This window comes from Rattus norvegicus, chromosome 1, assembly GCF_036323735.1.
Source record: "Rattus norvegicus strain BN/NHsdMcwi chromosome 1, GRCr8, whole genome shotgun sequence".
Classification (NCBI taxonomy): domain Eukaryota; kingdom Metazoa; phylum Chordata; class Mammalia; order Rodentia; family Muridae; genus Rattus; species Rattus norvegicus.
In genome coordinates this window covers 137,432,449-137,445,503 of record NC_086019.1, presented here as the reverse complement: position 1 = coordinate 137,445,503, position 13,055 = coordinate 137,432,449, and the positions used below count along the sequence as shown (strand labels likewise).

General features: G+C 45.1%; 1 protein-coding gene across 1 annotated transcript; it reads right to left on the bottom strand.

Annotated features, from left to right (window-relative positions):
* Positions 1–7,009: 7,009 nt before the first annotated feature.
* On the bottom strand, positions 7,010–8,142 carry LOC100360396 (hypothetical protein). Its single transcript, XM_063280768.1, has one exon. It carries the CDS (start codon positions 7,414–7,416, stop codon positions 7,063–7,065), a length of 354 nt encoding a protein of 117 aa, XP_063136838.1. The 5' UTR covers positions 7,417–8,142; the 3' UTR covers positions 7,010–7,062.
* Positions 8,143–13,055: the final 4,913 nt, after the last annotated feature.

Sequence of the window (13,055 nt, the reverse complement as noted above, 5' to 3'; positions counted from 1 at the left end):
TCAAGAGTGAAAGTAAGCACACAAAAAGCAAAGTTTCCTTCGCCATGTCCTTTTTATCTGGGCGTTTCAGAGTGTGTCTCCCTGCTTCAAATAACTTGATCAAGGAAAGTCCCTCCCAAGGGGTGCCCAGAGGTATGCAGATTCCAGACCCAGTCAAGTTGACAACCAAAGTCAGTCATCATAGATCTGTATGTGTATTCACTCAACAAAAGTGGTCACCATGTTGACAGCTCCTCCTCCTCTAGGTGAGGAGGTCAGGAGATGCTAATAACGAGGTTTCCCTAGCCTCCTTGAGTCTATGCTCTGATCAAGGGGAAAAGAGGGGTGGGCAACAAGTTGAATACCTTGTGCATTCAGAGAAGCACAGAAAACAGCAGGCTGTGGAAGACAAGAGTCTAAGCACAATCTGGAAAGCAGAGGAAGTCAGTGGCTACGTTGGGGGTGGGCGTGGCCAAAACGTGAGCCAGGAGAGGCAAATGATGCAGAGGCTGTGAAGCATAACACAGGGCAGGAAGAGGCTTTTACTTGCGTGGTTGGCACAGAGCTCTTGCATTTTAGTCAGGGTTGCCTGTCACAGGATTGGCTCCTGTGACCTGAAACGCCCGCCGCTGACTCCAGAAGCTGTGCTGATAGGGAACAGCAGAATTTCTCAGGAAAAGCAGTGTTTACGATTAGGGTGCTCTGTGATGTGCACGCCACGTTTCTTGGAACAGGCTTCTGGAGAGCTCTTTAAGAGGGCACTGGTTGGATGGCTTACTCTTTGGCATTTGTTATCCTCCCTCTTGGTGCTCCCTGGAATACATATGGGATGCCACTCGCAAAAGCATTTATTGTGCTATCATGAGGCAGCCTCGAGGATAAGAGCTGCATGCTTGGAATAGTAAAGAAGAAATACAGGCAGTCCTCCCTCCCGACTGTGGGTATATCATCCCAGTTTCAGAAAGCCACGTGGCCTGTGCCTCCTGCGCTTTTGAGAGAAAAACAAATACCTGTTTTGTCAAAGCTATTGTGAGTTCGGCACTTTTACCTACACGTGGAAGCCAGAGGACAATGTCCGGTGTCTTTCCCCCTCAGGAACTGCCCACCTCGTTTGAGACAGGATCTCTCACCGGGCTGGAACTCGCCAATTATGTTATGCTTTCTTGCCAGGGAGTTCCAGGGATCCACCTGTCTATCTTCCCAGCCCTGGGACAACAAGCACACGTCATCATACCCAGCTTTTCACGTGAGTTCTCTTATCAAATGTGGAGCCTTATGTTTCTACTGCACTTTATTGAGTGATCAGCGATCATCCCTCAGTGCCTTTTGGGGTGACTGCTATTGCTGACACGGAACACAGGACCAAAAGCAACTTGGCCAGGGCTAGAGGGAGAGTTTATTAGTCTTACACTTCCTCATTACTGTTCATCATCAAAGGAAGTCAGAACAGGAACTCAAACAGGGCAAGAACCTGGAGGCTAGAGCTGATAGAAAGGCCATGGAGGGATGCTGCTTACTGGCTTACTCTTCATGGCTTGCTCAACCTACATTTTTATAGAACCCAGGATTGCCCACAATGGACAGGGCCCTCCCCTATCAATCACTAATTAAGAAAATGGCCTATATTGGATTGCCCACAGCCCAATCTTAGGAGTACACTTTCTTAATTAAGGTTCCCTCCTCTTAAATGAGTTCAGCTTATGTCAAGTTGACATAAAAACTATCCAGCACAGGTTTTTATTACAGATTGCAGAAGCCCATTATACACGTTCAGGGAGAAGCTCACTGAAATACAGAGATATTCAGGCTTCTGCATGAGCGCAGGTACAGCCTCAACTCACAAGTAAGAGGTTTGGCTAGAAAGGAAGGCCTTGAGGAGTCTTAAGTGAGGAGTGATCAATATGACTGGTGACAGACCAGAAGCAGATGACTGGGGCAGATGGGAGTTTCATGTTGCTGCTGTTCAGACAAGTTGATGAACAGGTTTACCACAAGCCTTCAAAACACTTGACACTGAAACTTAAGACAACCTGAAAACCCACAATGGAATCAGTGCTTAGCCCTCACCTGTGCTTCCAACAAAGTGTGTCATCAACTACACAGAAGGTTCCCAGAAAACTTTTGAATCAGACTCATCAAATAACATAGCCAGGCCCTTTGAAGTATAAAAGCCTTAAACTTCAAAGGAAAATCCTTTTAGCTATTTTCCTTAAAATTTGAGTGTGCTCTGAAAAATTCCATGGTGGAATTCCTGCCCTGAATTCTGAGTCCCTTCGAAGTAAAACCTAACTGGAGAGAGGAGAGCAGTGGCTACTGTGGTAGTCTCATTCCTACCCACCCACACTGTTAAGGGGAGACTGTGTCCTTTGATAGTTGAGCCACCTTCAGTGTATCAGTCTCTCAATGTTTGAAACATGTGAAGCCTTTCAGGGAAGCACACTCTCAGGGGCACCAATATTTCTGAAATTCTTGGAACCACACCCATCTTTGTGTATCTGAACCACCTTGAATGGGCAAGCTATCTGAAGTCCAATTCATTGTTCCCTCTTGGTCACAACCACTAAAACTGGAAGCAGATCTGCCTGCTGCAGCAGGTGTGTCTCTGATGCTGCAGGTGTGTCTCTGCCTGCTGCAGGTGTGTCTCTGCCTGCTGCAGGTGGGCTTTTGCTGCAGCAGGTGTGTCTCTGCTGCTGCAGGTGTGCCTCTGTCTGCTGCAGGTGTGACTCTGCCTGCTGCACGTGTGTCTCTGCTGCTGCATGTGTGTCTCTGCCTGCTGCAGGTGTGTCTCTGATGCTGCAGGTGTGTCTCTGCCTGCTGCAGGTGTGCCTCTGCCTGCTGCAGGTGTGTCTCTGTCTGCTGCAGGTGTGTCTCTGCTGCTGCATGTGTGTCTCTGCCTGCTGCAGGTGTGTCTCTGATGCTGCAGGTGTGTCTCTGCCTGCTGCAGGTGTGTCTCTGCCTGCTGCAGGTGTGCCTCTGTCTGCAGCAGGTGTGTCTCTGTCTGCTGCAGGTGTGCCTCTGTCTGCTGCAGGTGTGTCTCTGTCTGCTGCAGGTGTGTCTCTGCTGCTGCATGTGTGTCTCTGCCTGCTGCAGGTGTGTCTCTGATGCTACAGGTGTGTCTCTGCCTGCTGCAGGTGTGTCTCTGATGCTACAGGTGTGCCTCTGTCTAAGCCTATGTTGGATGTTGTCTTTTGTTTCCTTTCTGGTCCCTGTAACAAGATACCCAACAAAAACAACACAGGGAATAAAGGGTTCATTTTTGCCTCATCCTTTCAGATTGTAGCCCACTCTAGCAGAGAAGTCATAGCAGCTGAAGTATGGATTTGGTCACATCTCATCTAAAATCAGGAAGAGAGAGCGATGAGCCTATGTCTGCACATTAGTCCTCAGCTTGCCTTCTCTGTCTTAAGTCCACGATCCCCTGCTTAGGGCATGGTTCCACCCACAATTAAGAAGTGTCTTCCTAGATCAATTAGCATAATTAAGGCGAGCCATCACAGACATTCTTAGAGGCTAACCTTAATCTAGAAAATACCCCAGAACTGTGCCCAGCAGCATACTCCTAGGTGAGTCTAGTTCTTGTCCCATAGACAACTGGCAGGCGGTAACCATCACAGAGTCTGTGTCCCATGGATGCTCTCACTGGGTTCATTCAATCAGCCAGGAACATGCTCACATAGCATATCCACAGAGCCAGTTATCCCTCTCCTGGAGCTAGCTCATGCTGATTTGGGGTTTGTTTACTTCTGGCCTAACAGCAATCTTCACGGGCATCACCCGGGGAGCAGCTAAACACTTTGCAACCTGCTGGTGATGCCTCTCGATGTGACACAGTCACACTCATCCTCAGCATTTTGTCTAAAAGCAAACATTATAGAGCAAGGCATCTCCTCATTCTGCATCCTCAACGGGGAAATGATAAACAAAGGGCAGGAGACAGAGGCAGTTTTGCTTCAGTTGCTGCACCAGAAACTTTGGGGATCTCTGACTGTTATTGCTGGTGTTGCTGAGGTACTGAGAAGTCGGTTTGTACTTTAATTCTGTCAGGTATCCTCCCTGTGACAAGCCGGAGCCTGTGGTGCTGAACTGACTGCACAGGCCGGCAAGAACAGGGCCTCAGACCCAGGGAGTTTTCAAGCTAGACGTTAGATCATTAGTAGCTTGTCATTGGCCAAGGTGACAGCATCTACCCTGGGGAAACCCAGCAGACTCTACAAATGAGGATGTCTCCCTCTCAGAGAGTGAGCACAGCCCAGACTGTCAGCATAGTCATGAAGAAAATGTGTTTACATTGGAAGAAGCAACAGAAGCATTCGTTGGTAGAAGCAGCAACAAGACAGGGGTGACAATGGGTGGAGCCCGGGTAGCACAAGAGAATTTACACATTAATTTAAGAGACTGGGACTAGATTGTAGAAACAAATCTCGTAGACATACCTGGATTAGACTCACTGAGCTGTCAATACACAGCTGTCTTAGTTTGGGTTTCATTGTTGTGAAGAGACACCATGACCAAGGCAACTCCTGTAAAGGACAATTTTCAATTGGGGCTGGCTTATGGCTTCAGCAGTTCAGTCAGTTATCATCATGGCAGGAAGCATGGCAGCATTCAGGCAGGCACGATGCTGGAGAAGGAGCCGAGTATTCTGCATCTAGATCTGACTGCAGCCAGGAGACATTGACTGTCTCTTCTGCACTGGATGAGGCCTGAGCATAGGACCTCAAAGCCCATTCCCACAGTGACACATTTCCTCCAACAAGGCCACACCTTGTCCATCAAGAACACACTTCCTAACAGTTTCACTCCCTGTGCACTGAGTACTTAAACACATGAGTCTATGGAAGCCAAACCTATTCAAACCACCATACTACCCTAACTGGAATTAGAATCACCCCCTGGAGTGGGGTCCTGGATTAAACAAAAAAAAGAGAAAATGAACTGAGTACCAGCACTCAACTCTCTGAGTCCTGACTGTGAGTTCAATGTGACCATCTGCCTCCTGCTCCTGCTACAGCAGTGGACTGTGTTCCCCAGAACTTTGAGCCAAAATAAGCCCTCCCTTCTTTAAGTTGCTTCTGCTCAGGTATTTTGTTAAAACAATGAGAAAAGTAACCAGTGGTTTATTTTAGTTATCCACTTTACTATATCTACTATGCAATAGATATAGTATATCTGGAATCAACTAATATCCAAGCTGCTGGGCACTCCTGGGAGGAATTTTTATTGATCAGATAATTTGAAGCAGGAAGAGAATCCTCTTCAGGAATCCCTCAGGCCTTCAGTGCTATATTAGGACTGCTCAGGTACTCAACCTCATGGATTGAGAAACTACTGAGTTCTCAGCCCCTCCCATGAAAGACAACTAATGTTGAATTACAAGGACCATATCCTGAAACCAATTTAAGAAATCCATGCTTATTCATTCTGTCTGTTCTGTCCCATGAGAGAACATTGACTGAGACAGTAATAGATACAGAAGGCCTTTGGCAGCACAGCTATGCGTTAGCATATGTATAGCATGTGTATGTATATGAAAACCACGTTCTCAGGCTGGAGAGGTGGTTCGTGGTTAAGAGAGTTTGCTCCATGGGGTTGGGGATTTAGCTCAGTGGTAGAGTGCTTGCCTAGCAAGCGCAAGGCCCTGGGTTCAGTCCCCAGCTCCGAAAAGAGAGAGAGAGAGAGAGAGAGAGAGAGAGAGAGAGAGAGAGAGAGAGAGAGAGAGTTTGCTCCTTGTGGTGTTCCTGTCCCCTCTTTCTGCTTCCTCTGATCCTTCTTCTCCCCCTCCTCCACAGGACTCTCTGAGCTAAGCCAAATGTTTGGCTGTGGGACTTTGCTCCCATCAGTTGCTGAAGTCTCTCTGGTCTCTTTAACAACAATTCTGCTAGGTTCAGCTCTCAGAACACTCTTCGATCAGAACAAACTGTACGTGGAAGGTTTTGTCATTAGATTCGTGTCCCAGTCCCTCCACTTGAGGCCTTTCTAGATTACAGAAGATAGCTGGTTCAGGATCATTGTCCCCAATTACTAGGAGTCTTTGCTAGAATTATTCTCCTAGATTCCAGGAGAACACTAGAACGTGGCCCACAGAATCAACTGACTGGGACACTTGGAGGTTTGCAGAGATCAGGGGTTTGTAGGGGTCTGATCTAAATTCTCTGCATATGTTGTCTGAGTATCTCGGTGTTCTTATGGGAATCCTAAGAGTAGGAACAGGGGCTGTCCCTGATATTTTTTGCCTACTTTTCTTCCTACTGGAAGGATGTGATGGTATGTACCTGGTCTCATTGTAGATTGTTTCGATTAATAATCATTGTAGATTGCATTTGGTTAATATCCCTGGGAAATCTACTCTTTTCTGAAGGGAGGCAAGGGATGTGGATTGAAGGAAAAGGAAAGGTGGGGTAAGGGGGAAGCTTAAGACTAAGTTAAGCCCAGCTAACATTGAGAAGAAGCGGAAGGGAACCAAGGAGAAGCAATAATTGAATGACTTGGGTGTGACCAAGCTGAGACATGAGAGCCTCAGGAGTTCCATGGATGTGACTGAACCACTTGTGGCTGACACTCTTGTACCGCAATATCAATGTTTTGGATGGAGGAGATGATTTAACTGCAGCCCACAAGAAATCTAAGCAGCATGGCACACCTGAACACAGCACACCTGGGCATGGTATACCTAGGCATGGCCTAGCTGGGCAAGGCGTATGAGTCAGCTAAAGAACTCAGGAGGAAAGATAGTAAAATCAGACAGAGTTCTTTTAAAAAAAAACAAATATTTATTTTCTGTATGTGTGTCTTATGGGAGTGTATCATGTATATACTGGTACCTGTGGAAGCCACAAGAGGCTGTGTAAGAGGGCATTGTGAGTTTCCCAGAGTTAGTGCAGGGAACCAAATTTAGGTCCTTTGGAAGAGCTGTTGGGCCTTTTTTCTCTTCATCTTACTATGTTGTCCCGGCTGGCCTGGAACTCTCTTGTGCGGGCCAGGCTAGCTTTGAACTCACAACTATCTACTTCTCTGTGCATGTTCCAGCACACCTGATCCCAACTAGAAATTCTTAATAAGAGAATTTTTTTTCATTGTTGTACTTTATAAAATCAAAGAATAATGCATTGCCTTGGTAGAGTAACTGAAGTTGATAAGGTTTTCTGTTAAAAACACAAATTCAGGAACTTGTATAGATGTTTTGTGCTGGTTTCTTCTAAATGAACCGCCTTCTGTGAACCTGGCTTTTCCTCCTGGGAGCTGGCACAAAACAGTTGAGCAGCCCACACAAAGGACCACTGTCTGAGCATGGCTGGAAACTGTAGTAATCTTGTAGCAACCTGGACATTTCACACCCATGAAGTAAGAATTTGGGCTCTGAATCACCCGTTGTTTCTTCTTATGTTTTTTCTTTTCCTCTTCCAAGGAAGGAAGTAATAGATCTCTAGCCAGAGGCATGGTGACGGCTCTGCGAGCATGGGGCTCCAGATCTCTGAGACAAGGTGCTCGCTTTCGAGTGCCTGGCAGCAACTTCTGGGATCAAGAGAATCGTTAAAAGAAAAGACAGGCATGGACATACCCATAACCCTACCAGCTACACAGAAGCAAAAGAGAAAAGCACAGCTATTATATTCTCTACACACTGGTGTAGAAACAAAGACCCAGATGTGACTGTTAATCTCTTGAGACAGGGATATCAGTCTGGACTTGAACTTCATCCTCTTGCCTCTACCGCTCAAGCCCTTAGACTTCAGGCATGTGCCGCCATGTCTAGCTTCTACCTAGAATTTTATAACTAGCAACAGTATCTTTCAAAGGTAAGGTTTGAAATCAGGAGGAAGCCAGACAAACCCAGACCCATATAGAAAGCCAACATATAACAGAAAGGGCGCACCAGTGTAAGGTAAGTGAGTGTAAGCAAATTTAATAGCCAAGTAATGGAAGCCTTATCAAGGAGGAATAAAGTCAGGGGAGACATAAACTATCAAGGTATTTGAAGACAGTTTGGAAAAATAAATATAGACTGATACTGGACTATTGGGGCTGTGTACGTATGGCCTGTGCATACTGTGACTTCAGTTTATGGCATCCTCCTGCTTTTAAGAGATGCCCACAAAAACAGTTAAGAAAGATATGCCAGGATGCTTGCACCTTGCTTTCAGATAGCTTCAAAGACTAATTTAATTTTTAAAGGTATGTACAGATATATTACTTTGTGTACTCTTAATCATTACTTATTTAAAGCGTTTATTGTCGTTGTCTACACAAAGAATATTACTGAAGCAAAATCATTTCAACACAAAGGAGAAAGAAGTTTATGGGCTATAATTCCTCATTAAAGGAAAATCTAAAGGATTATATTTAAGATGCTACAAAACAAAGTAATGAATATGAAGCCATCTAAGCAATCTGAGAAATAAGACTCTTAGAAGCACTATGAAGAGAAAGAGAAACCCCTGAGCAGCCATAGCTGCTAGGCCGAGAAATATACTGCAGCATATTCTAAGGCTCATGCACTGGGCAGGAGGGGGATACATATACTGATTACTTGATACTAACTATGAGGATTAGACTTTAAGGATAGCCACTAAAAAGGAAATTGGAAATACAGCTTCCAAAGAATATTATAAGGTTAAAAAAAACAGAATGAGGAAACCAAATAATTTATTAATAAGAGAAAACCACACAAAAGCAAATGGGAAAGGCATAAGCGATGGGAAGGAGAGTCAAACGATAGTATAAATACGCAAAGCAAGCAAGTCATCCCAACAGATGAGAAAAGCGTAGAGTCTGTTGTGTGTGTGACTCTATAGCAGAGAGTCCTGCCCCCCACATATGCTATATAGCACTACTCACCAGAGCCAGGTTACAGGATCATTACAAGTGCCAATCAACACATGAATACATATGGAAAGATTGGAAAGCGCATACAGTGAAATCCTATTCTGCCATGCAGAATATAATCCGATCATTTCTAGGAGAACGAATGGAAATGGCAACTCCCATGGAAAATAAGTCAGAAATACAAAACCCTGTTTTCTGATATGTGTAAGATCTAGGTTAAAACAAAAATGATGTGGAGGTCGAAGGGGTACCTATTAGGAAAGGAGGGGTCAAAGGAAGGAGGGAGGGGAGAAGGAAATGGGGCTGAACACCACCAATGTGGGTGATTTACACGTGAAAATGTTACTACAATAGCACTACAATTAGCATAAGGTAAATTAGTCTCCGCCAGTGAAATGAGTCAACTCAATCCAGGTGAAACTATGTAAAGGCAGGTTTATTGGGAAGCAGCTGTCAGGCAGGTTCACTGGTCCCAAGGAATGAGGCCAGGGAAGTCACAGGAGGGGCACAGAAGAGACCCGAAGGAGAAAGAGCACAGACACAGAGAGAGAAGGATGGGAAGACCAAAATGTCTGCATTATGTAGGGAAGAGCTTCTTAGGGAGGAGAAGGCCAGACCCCTGGCTGGAAAGTTCAAGGCAGAGAGCAGGGCAACAAGTAGGGGCTGAGGGATGCTGGGAGAGCCTGGATGCCATGTCTGCTGTGGTATGTAAAATAATGCACCTCAGCTGTTTGTCCCAGGGTCTGAATCACCACAACCAGTAAAAATCGTGGGGAAATTTACTGCTTTTTCTCACGTGGTTTTAGAAATGTCAATACACATTGATGAAGAAGTTCCTAATACAGAGAAAGTGGTTTGCAGTAAAGCTAGTGAAAACAATAGTTAATGTTTATCCTAAACCAAAAGCGCTGGGGGAGTGGTGTTAAGAACTAAAGAAGATTTTAAGGTGAATTTATCAGTAAAATTTTAAAATGCGGGTAGAAAGGTTCAGTCTTCCAAGAAGATACACCAACTCTCACCTCTTAGGTCTAAGAGCAATGCACAAGCCTTAAAGTGTGTATCTGTCAGACTCTCAAATTTCTTATTTCTCTAAAACAAACGAACAAACAAGCCAATAATGATGTTGCGGGGCAGCCATTCTTGTTACCAAGGCCACCTCTGGACTTCAGCAAAATCTCCGTTCAAATGATTTGCCCATTTATTTGGTTGGGTTGTTTTCTCATTATTGACCTTTGCGAGGTGTATTCCTCCTACGCATGCGTTCCATCCCCTGATAAAGGGCCCTATTTCTCCTTCCCCCTCCTCTTTATTCCCAAACTCCACCTCCGTGTCGCATCCCCTCCTCCCTCCCTGAATAAACCTCCCATGAGATCTGTTGCATGATGTGACTTTATAGATTTTGACATGTGGATCTAATATTTGGTGCTGAGACTCAGATAGGATCTCCGGGTGCTTGTGCTCTCTCCCCTCCGTGGGATAAGGTCACACAGGCTGGGACCCTATTCTCGGTCTGCGTGTTCCAGGTTAACTTTCCTGCTACCTGATCTATCGCTGGATTTCTGCGTCCAACACCTACTGATTGATGTGTTCCCCTTCCCGGGATCTGAGGGAGTGACTTTTGAGTATCTGGCACCCCTCTGGTGTCCTTGGGAGCATAGGCAACCCTCGTCACAGTCTTTACAGGTAGAACCAGCCCTTGTTGATGATCCTCACCACGGAACTTTTCCTTGAGAGAGGCTTCACCCTATCAACGCAATTTCTTTTTCTCATAAATCCTAGTACTAGGGCACCTTGCCCTGATCACTGCCTAGCCTCATTATGACTTGGCTAGCCAACTTGTACTGACTACTTCTAGTCTTACCTGTGTCCTTTGAACACCTTGGGCTCAAGCCTGTGACTCTTCTTACCAATGGGGACTTTGTCTTAGTCTTAGCTCTAAGCTCCCCATTGGGATGCCTCTGGGAGAAGCTCAGACACTACACCTAGAGTCAGATTTAAAGGCTTCTAAACCCATACTCCTTTGCAGGCCTCTATATCTCTTGGATAATGAATCTAAGTGGCTACTTAACGATACTTTTGATCTCATTATTATACAGGACCTTGCGATCCGATTAATGGCTGCAGGTTCTCTACATTCAGGCTTTCTCTCATCTTCACTCCAAACCTCCCCTCTATTCTTCCTGTTCCCCACTCAGATCCTCCCAGCTATGAGATCTCAACCAGGTGAAACTCCACTATCCTTGACCCTGCTAATGAGCCTCCTCCTTAGCTGTCCCCAACTGACAGCTCCCTCACCTCCTCTGGCTTCTTCAGCTTCCTCTCCTCCCTCTCTAGTTACAGGCCACTTGAACCATCCCATACTGGCATCTATGAACAACTTTTAGTCCTCAACACACACACACACACACACACACACACACACACACACACACACACACACACACATTCTTGCTCTGTAGTCAAATCTACTCCTTTCCCCCCACCCAACCTAATTCTGCATGAGGTTGCTGGGGTGAACAGCCTGGTTGGTGTGCATGTAACCTTTTCATTAAATAAACTTTCTCAAACAGATAAAGAGTGGGATCCTATACCTCTAACTCTTCTACTTTCATTAAATAATTTTAATATATTACCCAATCCTATAATCTCACCTTCCATTATATATATACATATATATGTAATTATATATATTTTATATATATTGGGATGTGTATGTGTGTTGGGGACTAAAAATTATATATATGCATATGTGTACATATATATCACACATATGTATGCATATATATCACATATATACATACATATGTGTAAATATATACATACATATGTGTACATGTATACATACATATATATTTATATACACATATGTAATATATATAACACATATGTATGTATATATCATATTTATATAATAAATATATTTCTCACTAACAACCTACCGCCTGAGGAGCTCAGGCAAGTTTGGGAGCAGGCTAGAGCACATGCAAATGAAATACACCAGAGCAACTCAGCACACCTGATTGGATCTATGGGGCTGACCACTTCCCATCTCATTCTTGCACTGAAACCTTAGAAGAACTACTGCCCCACCCCCACACATACAGACAGGCACATTGCCTCAGGCCATCTATACCTGGTACACAGACGGCAGCTCCTTTATACATGAAAAAACCCAAAGAGCTGTCTACTCCATAGTATCAGATGCTGAAGTTGAGGCACAGGTGATCCACTAATTAACAGGCTGAACTAGTAGTTCTCACCGAACCTTCTAATTGGTGCACGGATGATCCCTAAACATCTACCCAGACCCTAAATATGCTTTCCATAGCTTCCAGTTCCAGGCTGCCATCTGGAAAGATTATGGATTATTTATGCCAAAAGGAAGATCAATAACCAAAGAAGGCCAATTAATGGCCATGCCTAAAGCTTACCATCTCCCCACAGCTACTGGAATTGTCCACTGCCAATCCTGCCAAATCGATAATTTCATCATCTCTAAGGGAAATAACCAGTCTGATGAGGCAGCTAGAACTGAGGCCATTGGGGGCCCAGACCTGTCCCACCCATCCTAGCACATTCTCACACTACAACCCACAAGCCCACTTGTCACCCCCCAACACTCATCAAATTCTGTCCAGTTCTTTCATCCTCATGGCCAAGCCTTATCTCACATTGTTAAAATCCAACTACAACCTACCCTGAGGACTTGAGTTTCTTAAAGTCTTTTACTGCCTCTTGTAAAATCTGTCCAGATATCATAGCCCTCCCTTTCCTACCCACCAGGCTAGAGGCTCCCTCCCAGGATAGATTGGCAACTTGGCTTTACCCACTTGCCCACAGTCAAATGTGTCAGGGACATCCTGGTCTTGGTAGACACCTTCTCAGGATAGGTGGAGGCATTCCCTACTACCAACAAAAGGGCTCAGTCTCTGATCTCCTCCTTTGTGAGATCATTCCTCCATTCAGAACCCCTGCCTCTAGTCAGACAATGGTCCTGAATTACTTTTCTGTTTCCCAAACCTTTCTAAGGCCTTCAACATCTCTTGGGATTCTTATATCCTGTCCCACCCCCAGTCCTCCGGAAAGCTAGAACAGACTAACCATTCCTTTAAAAACACCCTTGTCAAGTTATCACAGAAACTTCACCTTGATAGGGTAAAGCTCCTGCCACTGGCCCTTTTCAGGCTACAGACTCTCCCCTAGTGACTCCTTTCCATCTTCCCTCTGCCTGACTACCTTCTCACTCCCTTACT